We start from the raw sequence: 21944 nt of genomic DNA, 5'->3' as shown, positions 1-21944 counted from the left end.
ATTGTAAATTTTAAATTTTATTAAGGGTATTATGAAAGTTTTATTAATTGTACTATGCTGATTCTTGGACAATCTAAAAGCTAAAGTTATTTTTAAGCTGCTTTTAATTTTGGCTGTAAATTCTTGAAAAATTCTTCAAAAAGCACTTTTGAAGAGATTTACCAGACACTAAAATAAACTTCTGCTACAAGTAGAGGCTGATTTTGGTATAGAAAGACAATACCAAACTAAGCCAAATCTGTTGTTTTCAAGTTCTATTTGCCTTCCCCAAATTTAGATAACAAGTTACAAACATATAACCATAAAAAATAAAATAAAATAAAAAAGTTACAAACATGTAACCATAAAACAGAGAGAATAATAAGAAGAAAGGTTATTTTGACAAATGTCTTTTAAAATGATACCATTAAAAATTTTTAAGTTTTAATATTAGTCTATTAAATTTTATCTTTTTAAAGTAAGTAATTTGATAAATTATTATCTATAATTTAATAAATTACATAAGCGATAGGTCTCCGGTCACCGACAATAAGAGGACGTTTAGTAAGAGAATTCGTACTCTGATTTGATGGTTTACTATAGTGATTTCTCTCACAAAAAATACACGTAAATAAAAAATGATTCTAATATCATGATTTTAATTTATAAACCAAACGTCTCCTAAATCTTATATGATTGATGATTTGCGTAATTTAACAAATTACTATATATAATTTAACAAATTACTATATATAATTTAACAAATTATTATTAAAAGAGTAGCAGGTGAGAAGGACGCGTTAAGTTTTTGCAATTTTCTGTAAGAAGAGGAAAGTGATGGGCCCGAAATCACAGCAGTGATCCAATAACGAACGGAATGGCCCACAGGCCCACGGCCCGAATCGGTCGTCCAGCTGTAACTTCCTTCAACACGTACGCCAACTTAATCAGAGCCGTCAATCAGAAGCCTTCGCCTGCAATGACATGATGTCTTCTCTGATGACGATGATCTATCACCTGCTCCTCCGGCGAATAATATCCTCCCGTGGACCCCACCATTTTTGAAATTACAAGACCAGACCAACCGTCCAAGAGAGACCAAAGAAAGAAGAAAAAGAAGAAGAACAACAAAAAAGATATAAAAAAACAAATAAATAATTCAAAAAAAAAAAAAAAAAACGCCCAGACCAGACTTTGTTCATCTCCATTGCCGACTCTCCGATCCAACGCATCAAACATCGTCGTTTCACTCGGCTTAAACCCTAGCCCCAAAATCAACGGTCAAAAGGTAAGAAACTTCCATTGTTTCTTCTTCCCTTCTCTATTTCCGCTGTTGAATTTTCCGATTCGAAGCTTATTTCTCTGCTCCTTATTCAATCCTTCGATTTTCTGAGTTCTCGATTCCGTTCGAATTGAAGTTGAAATCTAGATTAAGGTTTACAGTTACGATTTTCTTCTTTGGGAGAAATTTTGATGTGTGGAAGTTTTGGTATAAAGTTCTGAGCTTGATGTTGCAGATAAGTTGAAGATGGCGAGGATAAAGCCTCAGGCTCTATTACTTCAAAGCAAAAAGAAGAAGGGACCGACTCGAATCAGCGTTACTACCATAATTTTGTGCAATTTGCTTGTTGTTTTGATCGTTTTGTGCTTATTTGGGACGTATCGCCACTGGTCTAGAAGGTTTTCTTCCGAAATTCAATCCTAGAATTTTAGTAAATAAATTCATTTCTGCAAGTTTTTATTTTTCCGTTCTGAATATTGATGTTAGTTTTTATTTTGTTTTTTTGTTTTTGTAGATCGTCGGATCAAGGCGAGTCTGGCTTATCAACTTTCGAGGTACATATTTTAATCTTATTTTTCCTTTTTCATTATTAATATTAGTATTTTTTTTCAACTTATTAGAATTGTATTTTTTTTTTTTTTTGTGTTGGTGTAGGACACTGATTCCTTTGTAGTTGCAAAGAATTACGGGAGTGATGGTTTTGGGGATTCAAAGAAGTATGATTTACCTGGTTATGCTGTAAGTCTCTATTATCATTATTATTTTTTTTTAAAAAAAAGTTTAGGATTACATTATTCCCTGTTTAATTGAGTGAAGAGAGAGTAACTCACTTGAAAGTTGGAAAATGTTACTGGTTTTGGCTACTTTGGTTCTCTAGTTTGTTTATAAATTGTTCTCTGTTGCCATGTAATGACTGCTAAGTGTTATGTCACGCTATGCGTGGAAGTGGCGACTTCTAGGAGATGGGTTGTGTTATTCATTGCGGCAGGGGCAATATTATGATTGTTCGACTAGCTTTCTTGGATAATCTATGTATATAGATACTTTGAATAAGGTTAATGGAGATATTACATCACTTGTATGAGCTTATAAGACATAGCAACCAGACAGTGAGCCATGCCGCATATAGATTCAGTATATACAATAGGAAGTGACTTTTCAGTGCTAAGGAATGGAAATAAACTCTCTCTATTGCTGAAAACTGTGGTTTTTCCACCTTTATGCAGTTTTTCTAAGTTGCTTGTATGATGTTCTTTTGAATCCATCAATAATGTTCTATATGTTTTGTTATCATGTGCGGTGATTTAGTCTGATGTTAAGGAACACCTGCTCCTAGTGGTCTGATTAACTTTTGAGCTTACTTCTCGTCTCTCTGTGTTTTAACAGGTGATTAAGACATCAAAAGGTTATATAACAGTGGAACTCTTCAAGGACGGGTCTCCAGAGATTGTGGACAGATTCCTTGACTTGTGGTCAGTATCTTATACTCTCACTTGTGATGTTAGTAGACACTACATGCGTTTCTTTCTCCAAATTCATTTCTTTTGATAGAGCAGCTAAGCACATGGATGATGTTAAATGAGGGTTGGTTCTAGGGGCTGGAATTTGATGGATTTCCTTATTATTATTATTATTTTTTATAAATAAAAGCATTTTTAATTCATTAGCAGATTAGCAGATTTGATTGTGGATGGCTCTAGGAGTTAAAATATTTTCCAGCATAAGGTACTTGTGAGTTGTGCCATTGTTTTCTTGATTGAACAGAGAGTAACATTTCTTTTCATCATGTTATGAATAATGACATTGTCATCTTCTTCATCGAAGCGTTTTCTGTAATCTAAAGGGCTATTAGTTTTGTTTTACTCTAGAAGATTGGTGATGTGGCACTGACCAAAGTTGAACACAGTAAATTAAGCTAAATTTATGCACAAGAAACTTCTGATGAGAAAAAAAAGAGAAGTATTCAACTAGGGATGATTGAAAAATGAAAACCACCAATGACTAAAGGCAATTACGGAAGTTCCAGACATGGACAAAAACAAACCAAGAAACAGATAACCTTAATAACACTTCATATAAGATTATTCATTGACTCTAACTATGGTTGATTCTTGGATTTAGTTGGAGGAGACCAGTGATCCATATGCGTGTATATGTTTGATGTTTCTGCTTTTTCTTATATTATATGATTTAAAAAGCATTAACTAACCAGTTTTTTCAGTCAGAAAGGACACTTTAAAGGCATGGCCTTCAGTCATGTGATAAAACATTACGTAATTCACGGAGGAAATTCCCAAGGGCTTGGAGTAGCTGAGGACTGGATATCAAAAGGAAAGCTTCACCGTGAACTTATCACAAGGTTTTTTTTTCTCCGTTATCCTTTCATGTCAGTTTATATTTTCTTCTCTTTGATAGTATAGGTAACTTATGCTTGGTATTCACACAGCCCAAAGCACGAAGCATTTATGCTTGGAACTTCGAAGGCGAAACAAGGCAGCAAGGTATTTGAGCTTTTTATCACGACCGCACCAATCCCAGATTTGAATGATCAGCTTATTGTGTTTGGACGTGTCATCAAGGGTGAGGATGTTGTGCAGGTATGAAGTATTTTTTAAATCTTGGTTATCTTGTATTACAGCGTGACACTTGAATTGAATCACATCTAGTTGTACTAATTTGTAAAATTTTATGTCCTGCTAACCAGGAAATTGAAGAGGTAGATACAGACGAGCATTATCAGCCTAAGCATAATGTAGGGATAATCGATGTGACTCTGAAACGCGAGATCTAAGTGGGCCGAACTGAGCTAGTGTAAAGTTTTTTCTTCATAGCATGGTGCCATCTGTTGTTTCTGTCTGTCGCAAAGCTTCTCTTTGTTTTCCCGCATGTTTTGATTTTGGGAACACTCATAATTCTTGTTGTTTTCTTTTTCTAATTTTACAGCTAATTTGTTTTGTATTTTTCTTTATGAAAGGATGGGGGAGAGTTTGGAGTAGGATTGATATTTGTTGAGTTAAAAAAAAAAAAAAAAAAAAAAAAAAAAGGGCTCCATATCTTGGCTGGGCGATGTGTAACATTCAGTTAAATTTCACTAGCAGATTGATGTCCTCATTATTATTATTTTTATTTTCCTCTGGTATCATTCTGTTCACACATTTTGCGTTGATGAGTTTCTTTTTGAATGCTTTTATTAGACAATGTTGAATAATCATACATAATATTGGACAGTGTTCATGTATAATACTGGACAAATGTTCTTGTGTGTCCTGAATTACCAAAGTCACACGCTCATCTTTGTGTGTCCTGGAAGCATTTAGAATTTGACAATGGGACAAGAGTTTAATAGTGATTGAAAGTTTATAGTTATAGATAATCTTTTCTTTTTACCATTTGGTGGAAGTTTCTTTGTTTCATGACGTTTGTACATAGTAAGACCTCAAACATATCATTGATTATTCTGATTCAATCAAATGAACCTATGCATTGCTGGAGCTTTGCTTGATTGTCTCTTGCTATAATCATTACGCATAGTGCGCCTTGTCTTTATGTACCCCCAACTGCCCCATCAAACGGACACGTTGAGGTTGAGCCATATTGATTATTTATTTATTTGTTTCCTTATAACTAACAATAGGAAATATAATTCACGGCTATTGCCTACAAATGAGAGAGCAAAAAAAAAAAAGAAACTAAATAACATATTTTTAAAACTAAATTGAGTAATTATAGAGTTCTAAATTATTTAAAGTAAATAGCTATTTACATGGTAAATAAAATATTTATACAATAAGGTCTCGTTTATTTCACCGATTTGAGTTTTCAGTTCTAGGTTTCTACAGTAAAAAGCTCTCAGAAAATGTCACATCTAAATTTTTTTGTTACAGTAAAATGTTTTCAGAAAATGTCACATCTCAGCTTGAATTAAAAACTCGAATCCGCGAAGCGAACGAGGCCTAAATGATTCATTTATGATTGATTAAAAAAAACTTATATGGTAAAAAATTTTAAAAAATCTTTGATTTAAGTGATAAATTTTTTTATCAGTTTTTGAAAGAAAAATTAAGTGAAAAATGTTTTTAGTGATCGCAAATGAACCATTTACGCGGTAAAGTGATTCACTTACCACGTAAACTGTTATTTATTTTAAATAGTTTTAAAATATAATATTTACTTCATTTAGTTTTATAAGTCTGCTATTTATTACATTCTTTCAAAAAAAAAATGATAATAACAAAAAAAAAAAAGTCAAAAGAAACTAAAAATGAGAAATCCGAAATATTTATCTTATAGATTCATTTCTTTTTGAAAAAATCTTTTTAAAGTCAAATTAAGTCGCACAATTTTACTCTTTTAAAAGTTGAGGACATAAATAAAGGAGGGGAATGTAGATTCACGTCCTTCCTAAACTATAACCACATTACTCCTTTTTTTTTTTTTTTTTTGTGTTCTCATTTCTATATTCACCCATCTTAACAGTGGTATATCCTCGATGGGAGTTTAGATAATATCGAATTGAAAAAATGGTATACTCCTGTTTACTTATCTTAGAATTGATGTTTTTTCTAAAGGAAATTTAGATATATATTATATTCTTACTAATTGCAATATAATATATTAGAATAGCAAAAAATAAAATTATTACAATAATTACTGTGTAATTATATATCATAAAATGTGACAATCATTATGATAATAACCACGTAATTAATAATACTAATTACGATTCTTTCAAAACATTCTAAAAAATTGCTATCTTTCGATTCCAACTTTCTCCATAATGGACCCCTAATTTTATGCATGTTCAAATGCCTACTCTAAAAGTAGTACTACTCTAATTCACCAATTAGTCCACTGGATCCGGCCCATTAAACAACTATATAGGTTTTTGAACAAGGCCCATACCAGGATGCAATCAACAAATCCAAGCCCACTTTCCAAACTTTAAGGGTGCGTTTGGTCACAGTAGAGAAATGATAATAGTAATGAGAATGGCAATGTAGATGATAAGGCAATAAAAATAAAAAAAATGTTAATTTATTTATTTGATTGTAATTTAGAAATATTATAAAATGAAATATGGATATTTTCGTGTTGACAAAATTATCTTTATGTTACATATAACACTAATATTTCATAAATTAATATAATATATAAAATGTAGTATAATATAATAAAATTATGATCATATAATATATTATATTTATATTATATATATTATATTGTAATATTATTATATATTATATTATAATATATAATTACGTTACAATATGTTACAATATATTATATATTATTATAGTACATCAATATATTATTATAAAATATATAAATGTATTATAATTTTATTATATTATCTCATAAGATTTTTATTATATATTATATTATACTACATATAACTACTATTTGTAATTATATTACAATATTTAAGGGTACTTATAGAAAAAAAAAAGTTTAAAATGACTATTCCTCTCGTATGAATAGATTGCCATTTTTTTAAATGATCATTTATTTTTTATAAATTTAACTAAATATCATAGTTAGATTATATTTCATTTTATTGATTTTTTTTTCTACTCAACCAAACGCACTTTTAAAAGTTTTTAAAACCCGCGCCAAATTGGCGCGTATTTTCCCCGCCGCTTTAAAAACGACAACAAAAAAAAACACGTTCGCCTTCCGCGTCGGTGAAGAAGAACGATGAACTCAGCCATGGCGGTCGATCAGCCACAAGAAGACGATCCATTTCTCAGATTCATCGACTACGCGAGGTCTATGCTTTCTCCGGAAGACGAAAACGATGACGACGAAGACTTCGATCTGAACGGAAGAATCGAAGCGGATATCAAGCGGCCGAGCTGGAACTGGATCGCCTCTCGGATCCTCAAGACTTGCACCGCTTACTCAAGCGGCGTCACTGCAGCGATTCTGCTCTCCGACCTCTCTCAGGTACCGATTCTGTGTTCGATTTCATTTCCGCAATGTGTTTGCCACTGTTTGGTTGCCGAGAAAATCCGCGGTTAGAGAAAAGAAACCAATGATGAAATTATGTTAGCGAATTAGTCAAGTGATAGGTCTTATTATTCTAATCGAGCGTATTTATCATTTTACTCTCAACTGTTTGGTTGCCAAAAAAAAAAAAAGGAACTTCTTTTAAAGAAAAGAAATCTAATGCTCCAACCTCGAATTTTTGGTTATGGAAGAACCAATAAAATTACTTAGCTAGTTTGTCAGAGAATGGGTTAATAGTTTTTAATCTTCGGCATCATGTTTATCAATTTTTTTAATTTATTCACAATTGTTTGATTCCAGAGGGAAAAAAAAAAGCGTTTAGAAGACAAATTTTAATTCTAACCTCTAACCTTCGGTTATTTTGGAAATTATAAGATCAACTCCTCCAAGTAGTTTGAGAATAGGTTAAATAGTATCAATTTCTGGAGAAATTTATCAATATCAGAAGCTAAAGGTAGCTGTGCTACAATATCAGGCGTGGAATGAGCAACACAGGGATGGGGCTCCGAGGAAGAGGCCAGAATGTATCAACCAGTTGAAGAAGAAACGAGGGAGAGCGAAGCTTCCGAACACCGTGACTATCGACTCTATTTACGAGAAGAATTTCTTGTCCATGAACAGTGTCTTGGAAGCTGTTATTGTCGATGCTTTTGTCCTTCCAGGTAGTCTTTACAGTTCTAAAAATGTGTGGGTTTCCCAGTACTTAACTGATCAACATTTTGTTTCATCAGGTTTACTATGCAGACTTATTAACTCTCTAGTCCTGTTCAAAACTTTTCTTCTTAAATCATAGAATCATGGTTATTCTTTTTCTCGTGTTGAAATCTGTAATCTCTTTAAGCGTTTGATTATGGCTTGTTCTTTAGTGGTTGCTAAGTGTGTGTGTGCTTTTTTTTTTTTTTTTTCAGGTACTAACATATACATGCTTACACTGGGTGATTTTTGGAGCTCCAATACCATTGATCTCTACCTCCCTCGCAGGTAGACAACTGTATACCTAATTGTGTATAAATCTTAATCAAGATGAGTATCTAAATTAGGAGAGGAAGGATTTTGCTTTTCATACATATGCGGTATTTGTAGTGTTAAAACACAATTGTATACCATTCGCATCTCTCCTGTCTTATTAACTGTTTTTTTTTTTCTTTTTCTTTTTAAATGGGTGGATATTTATACTTGTAAGTTGTTCATCTTTTGAGAGTTTCTTGTTCAGCTAACAACATGAGATTTTGTCTGTGTAGATACTATGAGTTGGTGGATCCTCGAAATGGGATTTTGAAGAAAGGTAGGGAGATTCTCCTCACTGGATGCCATCTACGCACTGCCGCTGAAGGTTCTGGTCATCCGTGCCTGCTGCCAACAGAATATCTTGTGATTTTATTGGATGAGGTAATTTTCAGGTTTTGCCTTTTATTTTTTTGTATTTACTTTCGGTTAAATATCAGATACAAATGGCATAGTAAAATTCTTCTGGCGTTGGGCTGTGTGGAATTGTTTTGAAGATTGTCTGAGCATTATTGTTGTTACATGTTTAAATAGGATGAGGATGATGATGTGATGCTTATTGGAGCTCAATTTTGCTCCGATTCATTCTCTTCCATTTCGCTTGATGCGGTCAATCAAGGAGTTTCTTATTCATTGTATGCTAGGTAAGGCAAACTAGGTTCAGTGCAATTGTCCATTTGTCATAATGTGGAAACTTGTGGTGCAAATGGTTTCAGTTTCATAATCTTTTGATGGTATTGCTAAACCATGTTGTTCCTGAAATGAAAGAATCTGTGACTTAAATCTGCTTCCTTGATCATCATTAAATGTTCTAGTTGAAGGATGTGACGATCAACCATTTCAATAAACGTAAAACCTTTAAACGGACATCCCTGATTCAAAATGTTTATAACGAAGGATATATTTGTCTATAAATGGACACACCTGAATCTTTTATCGGCAACAAAGTGGATTGGTCATGTTCTTTATTGCCACGTTTGCTTTGCTTCTTATTTTCAGGATTGAGTTTATTGGATCGTCTGAAATTGATGGGAAGTTCGGTAGTTTACAGAAGAAGCAAATCACCCTTGTTGACGAAGATGGTGTCAAACTAAAGTTTCTGCTATGGGGAGAGCAGATTCAACTCGCCAATCTCTTCAGGTGAATTCTTGAGCTGTACTTTTATTACCACTTAATTTCTTTCTTTCTTTCTTTCCACTTGTGTTCAAAATGTAGAATTTTTTCAGCATTGGAAGTATGCTTGGACTGGATAGGCCATACATTGCAAGTTCTCTAGAGAGTGGCCTTGAAGAAAGTGACAAAATTTGTCTTGAATATGGAAGTGCAACGCAGTTATATTTGGCGCCTTTCATTCAACATGAGGAACAGGTGAGTCAGTAGATCATTTCGTAATACTAGCCAATCATTTGAGATATAAAGTTAGTTTTTCTGTTACTCAGGTACGTCTAACATTGACGCAAAACTGGGGCCAAGGATCAGGCCTCTTGAGTACGTTAGATCTCACTCCAGGTCCAAGAGTTTCTCAAGTTTCCTTGCCACGTGATTCACAAGGGTCTGTTGACTTCAGAAGTTATCCTTTTCAAGTGCGTTTATTCTTCTATTCTACATTCTTATACTGATACACAGAGAATCAGTATATATGGCTGCTATTTTTTAGGAGCTATAAGTGTATTTTGAAAGGGAATGCATCATGCATTATTAATGTCTTAAATATGAAATTCAGAGGATAAGAACAGGTGGTACATCCTATAGGATTGCAGGTCGCTTGTGCAATTATTCCAAACTTTTATATCTTCTATATTTTTTACAAGAAGTTATCCGAATTTGACATTGTCTTTCTCTATCCTGGTGATGCTTCTCTTTTATTTAGATCTGTCTTATCACCTGTTTCAAGGTTGATTAACATCTCTTACATCTCAAGTTTTGCAGACATATGTTACTGATCTTCATGACAAGATGACTGGCATCAGCCTGTATGGCGTCGTTACCAATATTAAGAAAGAAAGGAGAAACACACAAGCTACTATTTTTTTGTTAAGACTTCAAGATAGTACTGGAGCAATTTGGACAAAGCTACATTTTGCAAACTCTTGGTATTGAGGATAAATTAATTACTAACTTATGCTCCCGGCTCTCAAGATGAGAAAATGTGTGTTTTTATTTATGTAGTTTTATTTTTGAAATTTTACTCAGGTCATTGAGAAGAATAAGCCTTGGTCACACAGTGTACATATCTGGCCTTGCATGCTCTATGACGAGACAGAATAGGTGAGGTCAAAGAACAAATTTCATTTTCACATATATGCATTATAGATGCCTGAGTTGGCTAAAACTTGCTCCATCTTACTTTATTTCCAGTTATCATTTAGACATTGCAGAATTTTTCATGAATCTCTATCTTTGATAGCTTGCTTTAGCATTAAAAACTGCTTATAATGTCGTTGATGATTCTTTTACTCTGCAGCCTTGAAGCGTTATGGCTTGAGAGTGATACCGGAGCTTCGTTTATCAATCTCAGCTGCTTGCCAGCATTGCTAAACTCACCTTGTCTTCACAAGTTGTCAAAAATATCCAATCTATCTACCCAGACCAGCAGTACACAAGTAATGGTTTTCTCTTTGAAATTTTGTTTTCGCTAGTAAATCATTATTAATACTTATTTTATTATTATGCTTGCCGATCTATAGAATACACCAACAAAGTGAATATTTCATAGTATTGATTCTTTATGAGAATAGCAAGGCTATTGGACATTAGTAGTGCTTCGCACCCCAGTTCACATAGGGCGGGTCTTCGCACGAACCCATTTTATGTGAGTTGTGGTGCCAGTGCACTAGTAATGCCATTTACATGTTTCAAATAAGAACCGCCTAGTAGCTCGTGTATTCTTGGATCTTGTCACTTTATTATGCTCCGTTTCCACATGTGGACAGATAGCTAGCATTTGGCTGGACATGGCACATTGTCATGGTACTACTAGGCTTACACATGTCGTTTGTGGTCATTTGGTCAACCAAACACCTAGCGGGGTTATGGAATGTAGCTTCTGTCTTCACAACTGTGACACTGAAGTTGTCCGAAGTTTGCATCTCAAAATCACCCTTGCAGATGAGAGTGGGAAAATTTTCGCGTGGTCTGCCGGTCAAACCGCCATCGAGTTGCTCCAAATATCTCCCGATGAATTCCATGAACTGCCTGAGGTAATCTGACACCAGAAAACTAACTCTTAATAGTTTTCATGTTTTGTTAATCACGTTATTAATTTAGTTCTTATTGGTACTTCAGGAGGAACAAATAATGTTTTTTTCTTCACTACACAAGGAGAGATTCATTGTTGCTTTGGTTAACTGCAACATGGAGGTGTACGGACAAAGTGATGGCTTTGTCCATGAAAATGATTCAGTTTCATGGGAAATTACTCGTGCACTAAAGTGCGAGTAAAACTTCAAGCTTTTTTTCATTTCGGATCTTTTCTGGGTGCAAGTTATGCTTTCTTATTTAAACTGCAGCATACACACGTATATATTTAAATTATGTTGTAATGCTTACTAAATTTGCAGCTGCAGAAATTGAAATGCCAAAGAAAGAAAAAAAAAGAGGTAAAACAAATTTTTGATTATTGATGGGCGATGGCGTTGACACTTAATCGAATTAAACTCAGATCGCGACTTTGCAATTTCTTCGAAACATTGTCGACATGCCGTTTTTATGATATAAGAGAATGAAAGAAAAACGACATTGATTTTAAAAAGGGCAGCAACTCAATGAGCGACATTAACTTTAAAAACAAAGTGAAGCAAGATAAGACTGGAAATGCCAACCTGATGAACGGCAATTACCCGATAAAGACTGATACATAAAACGACAAGGAGTTAAAAACAACCTGATAAACGACAATTACTTGAAATTTAAAAACGACATTACCGTCAAACCGAAGAGCCCCATGAGCAACAAAAAAGGGTAAACGTAAACATTAAAAATGAAAGTGTGTTGAAAACGACAAAAAAAAAAATGAAAGATTTTGTGAAACCATGTCTACTTGAAAGGCGACATAAATGAGAGAACAACAAAATAAAGTGACGAAGGAAACATGAAAGCAATCATATACTTAAAACAAGGATTCGAAAACGATGAAATCTTAGAAAGACAACTAAAAATATAAAACCGACAAGAACTTGAAAACAACAACAATACTATAAACGACAAATACCCAAAAAACTACAATGACATGCATAAACGACATCACCCTGATAAACAACAAGAACCTAAAATACGAAAGCGAACATCGACTTGAAAGCAACATGAAAACACCAACCAAATGTAGAATAGTAAGTTGGCAACTTGAAAAACAACATGCGGATAAAGAACAACGACCAAATAACGATAAAATAGGAAAAAAGCGACAATGAACAAAAAAACAACAAGTTTAAAAACGACACAAAACTTGAAAAACGACAACAAAATAGAAAAAGCACAATAACAGAATAACCTAATAAGGACAGAATAAAAAAAGAAAAAAAAAAGACAATGAACTAAAAAATGACAGGAAGTTTATTTACGACCAAAGAAAAAAACACAATACTCCAATAAGGAGAAAAAAAAAAAACGACAGTGAACTACAAAACTACAGAAAGTTTAGAAACGACAGACAGCTTGAAAAACGACAAAACAAACAGCATGCTTTAAATTCGAACGAGGACGTTCGTTTTACGACATGTGTTGTAACTTGTTAGTTGCTACTTGTACGGGTTTTTTGGTTCTGTTTTCTTTTCTCATTGTCGTTAGAAAAAAAAAGAAGGGAGCAGGAAAAAAAAAACATTAATTTAACACCCAAAAAAGGAAAAAACTTCCAATGTGTCGTTGGTCTGGGTTTAGGGTTTTGGGTTAGTCATAAAAACCCAAAATATCATCTTATCAGCAATGGAGCTTCTCCATTGAAAATCAATGGAAGACAATGGGGACGATTTCGGAGATCTCTACGCCGACGTCGAAGCTCAGGCGAGCTCGGCCATCAATGGCGGACGAGACTTCACTCGACTTTACACGGAACCCGGCGAACAAGACGACGATGATAGTGACAGTAGTAGGCCGAACCCAAACCCTAGCTCCGAGGATGGTTTCGACGACTTGTCTGAGGAATCAAACAAGAATGACAATGGAAGTGACAGTGAGGATGATCTCAACATTGTTTTGAATGACGAGGATTGTGAGGGAAAGACCTTCCCGGTTATGGATCAAGTAGTGGATGTGAAGAATGAGGAGGATCAAGATGGTTTTGCGGCCATTAAGGAGGAAGAGAAGGTTAAGGTAATCTGTTTTTAGAATGAAAACTATTCTGCGATTCTTTAATGGTTTTTACGTCAAGCTTGGTGAAGAAAATAGTGACGCCTAGTGAAGCTTAATTTGTTCATATTAAGATAATAAGTGTGGATTTGCTTTATGGATTAGCTAGTTAATTAAAATTTATGAGCTTGATTTGCAAAAGTATTTTTTTTCCAAAAGAAAAGTACTTTTTTTTTATATGTAAATTGGAAGATTTGAGCATTTCAATCTCATTATTAATAACCTTTTTTCTGTCATTTTTTGTTCCTAGTGGCACTCGTTTTTCCATCGATTTTTTTTTCTTTTGTGTGTGTGTGTGTGGGGTCGGGGGTGGTTCTCGGCACTGCTTGTATCTGAATTTTTAGTCCATGAATTTATTTATTTTTCTGCGTTTTTTTTTATCACAAATCATAAAGTTTATGATGGGTTTTTGAAAGTTTAATCTTCATAATTATGTTCCCATCAGGTGATATCTTGAAATTTACAAAAATTATTTCATAAGAACATTTTGCATCTTATTAGGCCATTAAGATAGGTTTGATATTTAAAAAAGTTCTCTGAGTTCATGTTTTCCTAATTTTTCATGTTCTCTTTTTGTTCATTTGTGATTTGGTTGCTGTTGTTTAGTACATGAGAACTCAGGGATCGTCAATTCCAAGTGATGTGAAGGCCAATGCATCCGCTTTGGTGTTGGCAAGATGTGACTGGAATTCTAATGTTCGCGGTCGACGAAAGGGACCAAGCTCAGGTCACAATGATCTTGTTGGCGCTACACGAAACTCAGTTATGACTCAAAGTAGATGTGGCTTCTCACTCCCTTGGTATAGGTTAGTAAATCAAATCTAATGTTGAATCTACGCAAGCCAATTTTAGGAGTAAAATGAAATGGAAAATGACAGCAGAAATGATCATGATATGATATTTCTTAATGCGTGTTTCTTACTTATTTTACGTCAACTTCCATGGAGGAAATGAAATGAGGATGAGTTTTGTTAATGCTCCTGATAATGTTGTATGTTTATGAGTGGCTGATTAAAAAGCATGTCTTTTTCTGTTGTCTAGGTCTATACTTGATGTAAATATTGATACATTAGAGGAGAAGCCATGGAGGTATCCTGGAGTCGATGTTACAGATTTCTTCAATTTTGGTTTCAATGAGGACAGCTGGAGACAATACTGTAACTCGCTGGTAAAGAAATTCAACGTGGTGCTTTGTCCTTTTTAAGAATCCAGAATCCCATTGATCGTTTCAGTCTTATTGATTTTCCAATTAGACTTTTGATCTCAATTATGTGATATTCTGGCTACCTAAAAGGGTTCTTCTGGCAATGTCTTAAGTGGTGAACTTTTTGGTATATTTGCAGATTGGAATTGTGATGCATTTTTCAATTTGGATTGTTTGTGGTAACACATCTTATATATTGCACTGCATTGCAGGAACAACTTCGGTGGCCATCATTCGGGGAATCAGGGAACTCCAATCACATGTCTCGAAACCAGGTTAGTCATTTGGATTTTATTGGATGTTCAATTATATGATCAGTTGGTTGACCTGAATCATACCTGTGTTAATGAAAATAGGATTATGAAGCTGGATCGAACTATGATGAAGGATTTGAGGAAACTATGGTCGACAATGTTGATCAGGTTAGATCAGGAAATTTAGCTTCTTCCTCATCGAGACATTTTGATTACTCCTGGACTCCCCTGCACTGGATCTTTAGTTATGCTGCATATCTTCTCAATGGTCGTATTCGAATGCTTGTTTGGAAGTTTATGTTGGTTTTTCTTAACAGCCAAAAGGAAGAGCAATTCAGGTTGAAGATGGCAGTGGTGAGCGGCAACCGTCGGTTGATGTTAGGCGTCCACGTGATCGGGATTCTGATGTTGTGATACAGGTGTGTTGCACTTGTCTTCACTTTTTAACTTTTATGAATACCCTTGTTGAGCTACTTCACCACTGAGTGCTATCGTTGGGACAGATCACTTTGGAGGACCCCATTGAGGACACCTCTGATACTGGTGAAAAACTTAACCATAGTGGTAGCACTGAATGCGGAACATGTAATAATGAGGAATTCGAAGCTACTGACTGTAATGGTGGCAGAGGAGATGAATTTTCTATAGAATCTCTGGAGGAAAATGACAAAAACAAAGACAGGTTTGTCTCCTCTTTCCACATTTATTTGTAATTGTATATTTACTTGGAGAGACTGCTTTCTCTCTGATGCTTGTGATTGATTCTAGTTAGGAATGACCAACAGATATGCTTCTTTCACGAAGTGGCATCTGAATATTGAATGCAAAGACTTTTTATTCTTTTGAGAAGTCACTGAACAACAATTTTTCTTGATAATCATTAGGTGTTATGCAAAGATAACTTCCTCTAATCCAATGACAAATGATCCTGATGATACTGAAACGAACCAGAGTCCAGATGTAAATGGGAATCGTCATGAGGAGACACGTGCTTTTTCTTCGGATGGAACTACTGAATTACCTGAAAGTGTATATAAAACAAGAGAAAGTGTCATCTTGAGAGCATCTTGTGCAGATAAATACATGGTTGAGACAGAATTATCACTTGAAGAAGAGGGTCAACTTAGCCTGACTTCATCTTGTTTTGCAAGTGATTCTGAAGCATCAAGTGATGATAGTCATCTTGACTGTGGAAAAGTTACTAGTCCTATAAGAAGATCATTAGTGAAGTCAGGTGAGGAGTTGTGGGGTTCTGACTCACCTCGCCCTAAGAACCTACAGGGAAATTATGCCAAAATAAAACCAGTTGATTTCAGAGATTATTCCAACTGTAAAAGCCCCATTCAAGGTGAAAGGAAGCATCAGACTAGGAGTGTTGATAGTCATGCTCAACGTAAAATAAACATATACGACAATGACACATCTCCTGGGTTAGATGCAGAAGACATGTATGATAAGGGTCGCTTATCTGCTGATTATGGCAGATGGAAGGAAAATATGGAAGACGTTAATTTCACAGATAGAGAAGATCTCACATACTATGAAAAATCAAAACAGTCCCACTATTATGGTAGTAGAGAGTTTGCTGACCACACTCATACAGCTCGGAAAAACTATAGGAACAGGGGTCAAGATTTCCATGAAGGGAGAGATCCTTATGTAGTCCAAAATTGTGAAAAAAGAGGGTATCTTTGTGAAGATGATAGAAGAGAAGGGTATCGATATCGACGTGGACCTTTGTCTGGGGACATGCCTCCAGTTTACAAGGAGACTGAGCAGTTGGTTTCTAGGTATTCTGCCACTAGTGAACAAATAGATTTTCGATCCAAAAGAAAGAACAACGGACTTCAGTTTATGAAACCAAACAACCATAGTAGTCAGTTTCCGGATTATGAACTCGATGGCACTGACATCATGCGAGAGAAAAATGCAAGGTCTGTTTCATTGGTTAACTGGAAAAGAGATACTCTTGATGAAAGTTATGAAAGACAGGTCCCCAAACGTCGGAAAGAAGTGAAAAACTCTGCCTGGAAGAGATGCAATGATGCTTTCTCATTAGAATTGGAAGGTGCATGGTCTAGGGAATTAGAAGATGAGTATTGGAGGAATTCTGATGTCCATAACTTGTCCCATCACTCCTACAGAGAATCAGATGAAGAAAGATGGACTGAACTGGAAGGTTCTTGGTCTAGGAAAATAGAAGATGAATATTGGGGGAACACTGATGTCCATCACTTGTCCCGTCAGTCTCACAGAGAATCTGATGGAGGAAGGTGGACTGATCCCATGCCACCAAGAAATGGTGCATCTCTTTCAAGATTTGTTGAAAGATACAGGAGACAGTTACCTGCTGGGGAAGGCAAAGAGAGTGGCTGGCTTGAAAATTATAATGATTTACACAAATTTGAAGACGGTTTTATTTACCGTGATAATAAGGTTCATTTCAGGAGGGAGAGAAGATGTGGCTGGAAATCTGAAGTCCTTCCCTGGATGGAGGAGGAACCTACCATTAGGCATCGATATGAAAAACTAAATTTCAAAAAGTCATCCTTTTTACGTAAGAACTATGGGAGACATAGAAGAAACCAATCCACACATGGATCTCTTCATGATGCCATGCATATCGATGACATGCAAGCGGATAAACATGGCTATAGAATGATAAAAGACGGAAGTTATAGCCGGGGTATCTATAGAAGTCAAAAGATGTTTAGAGCTAAAAATGAGCAGGCATTCCTGAGGTGCAGGGATTCATTAAACTTGTTTGTTGGGGGAGGAAAGGTAAAGTTGGGGAAATCAAGGTTAAAACCTTGTATTATTGTACTTTTATGGATAAGTTCCCCCTATAAGTGGAGCTGCTTTTTATATGTTTTTGATACTAGCAGAAGTTTCTTTGAGTTCCAAGCCTTATTGGTATGAGAAAAAGATTAAAGTTATTGTCATTCTTTCTAGCGTTATATATTTCTAATTGAAATATTTTACCACACTTTACTTTTGCACCTTCTAGTTCGTTTATAGAATGATAAAATACTCCTATTTATTCCTTTACACAGATCATACTGTTTTTTCTTATTCCATGCCCTGTTAATTTGAATTTTGTTCCCTTCTATATAAACTGCGGCAACTGTATCTGGATCCTTCTCTGTTTATTAGATTTTAAGCTTAATATACAGCATGTTATTTAGTTCATATTCTCTCATGGCACGTTCACAGGGAAGGGGAATAAGAGAAAAATTTTAGGTTTCTACTTTGTTATTTGATTGACTATATTATTTTAGCTTTTGTTTCTTTAGATTCGCTTTGTCCCTGTTTTAGAGCAGTTTAGGACCCGTTTGTTTTATATACTCAAACTCAAATCATTGATTTTGCTACAGTATTTCCCTCACAAAAAATGTGAATTTCAAACGTGAGAATAAAGAACCATGGTTTGAGTATACCTTCCAAATGGGCCCTTAGATCTTTGCGTAGTTATGTCTCATGGGAAGTGATGAACTCTAAATATTGCTATAAGCATATAGAACTTGTGAAGAACTATTATTTCATTCCTATTGGAGCTTTCTTCTTTTAGAATAACATATACATATAATTTCCTATAGATGATCTTTAACTTATATATGATAAATTTCTAGAAGTTCTTGACTATGCCCAAAATGATTATAGATAATGACTTCGTTTCACATACTTGAATTGGTTTCAATTATCTCTGAGGTTTAGAATAATATTGCATTCTTCTATGTGTAAGGCGTAAGGTGGGGGTTATATCACTTGTTTAATGTAGCTGAAGCTAATTGTGGCACAGTGGTCCAGGTATAACATTTGGAAGGAGATAGTGAATCCTTTTTTTTTTTCTTTTTTTAAATTTCTTGCTATAGACAATACTATGTGCTTGAACTTGCAGGAACATGCCTTGAAATGTTTGAGAATGAAAAAGTCCTTTAAAACAAACTTAACGACCTTGTTCTAACTCTCTTGCCTCATTGTTCTGCAGTTATCTAGAAGACGACCCACAGACCGAAATTTAAGTTGCCATAGCAGGCTTGAAGGCACGTATATAGAAGATGTTAATGAGTCTTCTCAGTATGAGGCAGTCCAATCCAACCTTCCGAAAGTTGGACTCAACCTTAGCAACGAGGACTTCCATGATCAGTTCCCGCTTGCAGCGCGGAATGAGGATTTCGACATTGAGGAGGGCCAGATAGTAACTGAAGAATTTTATAGGGATCCCTTGGAAAGACCGCATGATTCTGTATCTGCAGCACGCACGGAAAGTGTGAAAAAGAGAATGCTGGAGTATGATCTTGCTTCTCATGGGAGCAAGACTGGAGGGCAGTGCGATGATCAATGGATTCTTGAGACATTGGCAAAGATGGAGAGACGTAGAGAGCGGTTTAAGGAGCCGATCGCCCTTAAAAGGGAACAGGACAAATGTGCAAAGCCCGACATTGTTCCTGCTCCTACCATTGTTGAGACAGCTGAAACTAAGCAACATAGGCCAGCGAGAAAGAGGCAGTGGTGCACAGGGCAGTCTTAAATCTCACTTCAATTTCATATCTTTTATCATCGTCATTTTTACTCCCAGCTTTTTTTGGATTAGAAGAGGTCCCTAGAGATCAAAGTTCAAACTTTTAGCAGCTCAGGCATATACAGATGAGAGTGGATTTTTTTTTTCTTATTTTGGTTACAAAACATTCATGCAAATTCATAGTTGAGGATATTAATAAACCGATAAAGTTTGGGATTATCATATTTGGCAGTGATTTCTTTTAGTTGCTAAACTCATGGTGCACTGAATTTATATGTTATATGGGCAGGTGAAGCATAATGTTCAAGATATCTACTTATGCAATTCTTTGTTGGAAATTTCATCCTTGTATTGTTCTATGGCAGAAAAATCTAGCTCTGCACGTATACTTATATCTAATCTGAAAAAGGTTCAATTTGAAAGGCGTCATTGAGAGTGTTTGGGAGAGCTTGTGCTTTTACTTTTAAGCAATAAAAAAAGAGAAGTATAAATAAGAGCTTTTTAATTACTATTTGGATAGTGCATGAAAACGTATTTTTTAATTTGTTGTTCACAAACAAAAGGAGCTCATTATATCTCATTATCTCTTGCGAGCAGAACTCCACAACATTTTTCTTTTTTTTTTTTTTTTTGAGAATCTCCACAACATTTTTGGCTTTTACATACTTATTTTTTTTTTCCTTTAAGGTACACATATATAATAACGAGTTTTTTCTTATGAGGATTGGGGAAGCTTATCACTTTTAAGTTTCAACGTTACATAGACGTGAGATGTTAATGCATTAGTTGAACAAAGATGGATATGTTATTTTTACTCCTTAAAGTTTAATGACATGTTTATCTATGCATAATCAGAGTAGGTAAGATTCAGAATGAGTAGGATTCGGAGTGAATAATTAGAATCAGAATAAATTATTTATTTAGTGATAGGACTTGGAATCGAAGTCACTTCAAATCTCATTCATGTGTTAACCTATACCTAGAATCCGAATGAAATATTGTAAAAATAATAATATACCCTTTAAGTCAATTTTATATTTTTAATTTAAACAATAAATTGTGTACTTATTATATTAAAATTAATCATAATTAAATTATTTAATTTAATAATAGGGTAATAAAATAATAAATATAAATTTTACAATTATTTAAAAAATAAGAATAAATTGTTAAAATTTAAATAACATAACTAAAAATAAAAAATAGTGTTAAAAATTTAAATATATTGTTAATTTATTAAACAAATAAAGTACATATTTATTATATTAAAGTTAACAATAATTAGGCTAATATTTTGATATTAGACAAATAAAATAATAAATATATGTTGTAATTATTATTTTTTGAATTTTATTTTTAATTTTATATTTATAAGTAAAACAGGAGTATGATAATAATTTAATATTAATATTAGGAATGAGAGTCTCAATCTCAAAAGATGTATGAGAGTGCCAATCTCATTTCTCAATTTCAAATTTGAGTGGGGGCCAATTAATCTCACTCTCATTTCAAGATAAAAAAGAGCAAGTAAACACGGGATTGACTTCTATTCCCTACTCCCATTTCTCAATCCTAGTAAGAGCAACTCCAACCATGCTAGCAATTTCAGGCCCGTTTAGTTCATTAATTCGAGTTGAGATGTGATTTATATGAGAACTTTTTACTGTAGTAAAAAAGTTAGATGTGACTGTTTCTGAGAGTTTTTTACAGTAGCAAAACTCGAATCGGTAAAATAAACAGGACCTTCATGTTTTTAGCTAAAATAGCTAATGATTTATATTTTTTTTAATTTTTTTTCATTCCAACCATTAGTTAAATGATAGATATCTTGGCTAAAACATTTTTCACTAGTTAAATATAACTAGTAAGAAGTGGCTAACTATTTATTTTTTTATTTTTTTATTCTTTACTTTGACATAAAATAAAATTAAAAAAAAGTTATTTATATTTTAAACTAAAAAAATATTAAAATAATTTATATTTAATTAAAATAAAAAAATATAATTAGAATGACTCGTCAAAAAATTTATTAACTAAAATAATCTATTAACTATTTTAATTAGAATTTAACTAAAATACGGAGAGTAAAAAATGCTCTAAATAAACATGCCATAAGAGAAATAGTAATGTTACTGAGAAAATCACTTGATCTGTCTATTTATTTGTTTTTTTTTATATTTTTTTACTAATGGAGATTAATCTCGTCCTGATAAATTATCTGATCTTTATGAAACTGACCAATGAGATACTTCCACGTGTACATGAAATCTGAGGTCCTAATTGAAGCGCTGAGCTATAGCAAAAAAGATATCCACGTGGCCAATCGTACACCTGTGTACTTTCCTGCTG

General features: G+C 34.1%; 3 protein-coding genes across 3 annotated transcripts; all 3 read left to right on the top strand.

Annotated features, from left to right (window-relative positions):
* Positions 1 to 991: 991 nt before the first annotated feature.
* LOC21387701 (peptidyl-prolyl cis-trans isomerase CYP21-4) lies at positions 992 to 4425 on the top strand. Its single transcript, XM_010099480.2, has 8 exons — positions 992 to 1267; positions 1497 to 1659; positions 1776 to 1815; positions 1916 to 1999; positions 2648 to 2733; positions 3483 to 3620; positions 3708 to 3858; positions 3966 to 4425. The coding sequence occupies exons 2-8, from the start codon at positions 1508 to 1510 to the stop codon at positions 4050 to 4052; spliced, it is 738 nt and encodes a 245-aa protein (XP_010097782.1). The 5' UTR covers positions 992 to 1267; positions 1497 to 1507; the 3' UTR covers positions 4053 to 4425.
* Positions 4426 to 6956: 2531 nt separating this feature from the next.
* Positions 6957 to 11713, top strand: LOC21387700. Its single transcript, XM_024166514.1, has 13 exons — positions 6957 to 7204; positions 7743 to 7929; positions 8176 to 8248; positions 8509 to 8656; positions 8807 to 8916; positions 9272 to 9412; positions 9499 to 9640; positions 9712 to 9855; positions 10202 to 10365; positions 10466 to 10540; positions 10737 to 10875; positions 11206 to 11472; positions 11558 to 11713. The coding sequence occupies exons 1-13, from the start codon at positions 6968 to 6970 to the stop codon at positions 11711 to 11713; spliced, it is 1983 nt and encodes a 660-aa protein (XP_024022282.1). The 5' UTR covers positions 6957 to 6967.
* A 1430-nt stretch (positions 11714 to 13143) lies between these two features.
* LOC21387699 (FIP1[III]-like protein) lies at positions 13144 to 19810 on the top strand. The gene is made up of 9 exons (XM_010099478.2): positions 13144 to 13579; positions 14222 to 14421; positions 14657 to 14783; positions 15032 to 15094; positions 15176 to 15241; positions 15391 to 15492; positions 15577 to 15755; positions 15958 to 17854; positions 19062 to 19810. Exons 1-9 carry the CDS (start codon positions 13217 to 13219, stop codon positions 19602 to 19604), a joined length of 3540 nt encoding a protein of 1179 aa, XP_010097780.1. The 5' UTR covers positions 13144 to 13216; the 3' UTR covers positions 19605 to 19810.
* Positions 19811 to 21944: the final 2134 nt, after the last annotated feature.

The sequence above is a fragment of the Morus notabilis genome, unplaced genomic scaffold (genome assembly GCF_000414095.1).
Source record: "Morus notabilis unplaced genomic scaffold, ASM41409v2 Scaffold1196, whole genome shotgun sequence".
Lineage (NCBI taxonomy): Eukaryota > Viridiplantae > Streptophyta > Magnoliopsida > Rosales > Moraceae > Morus > Morus notabilis.
This window is presented reverse-complemented; position numbering and strand designations above follow the sequence as displayed.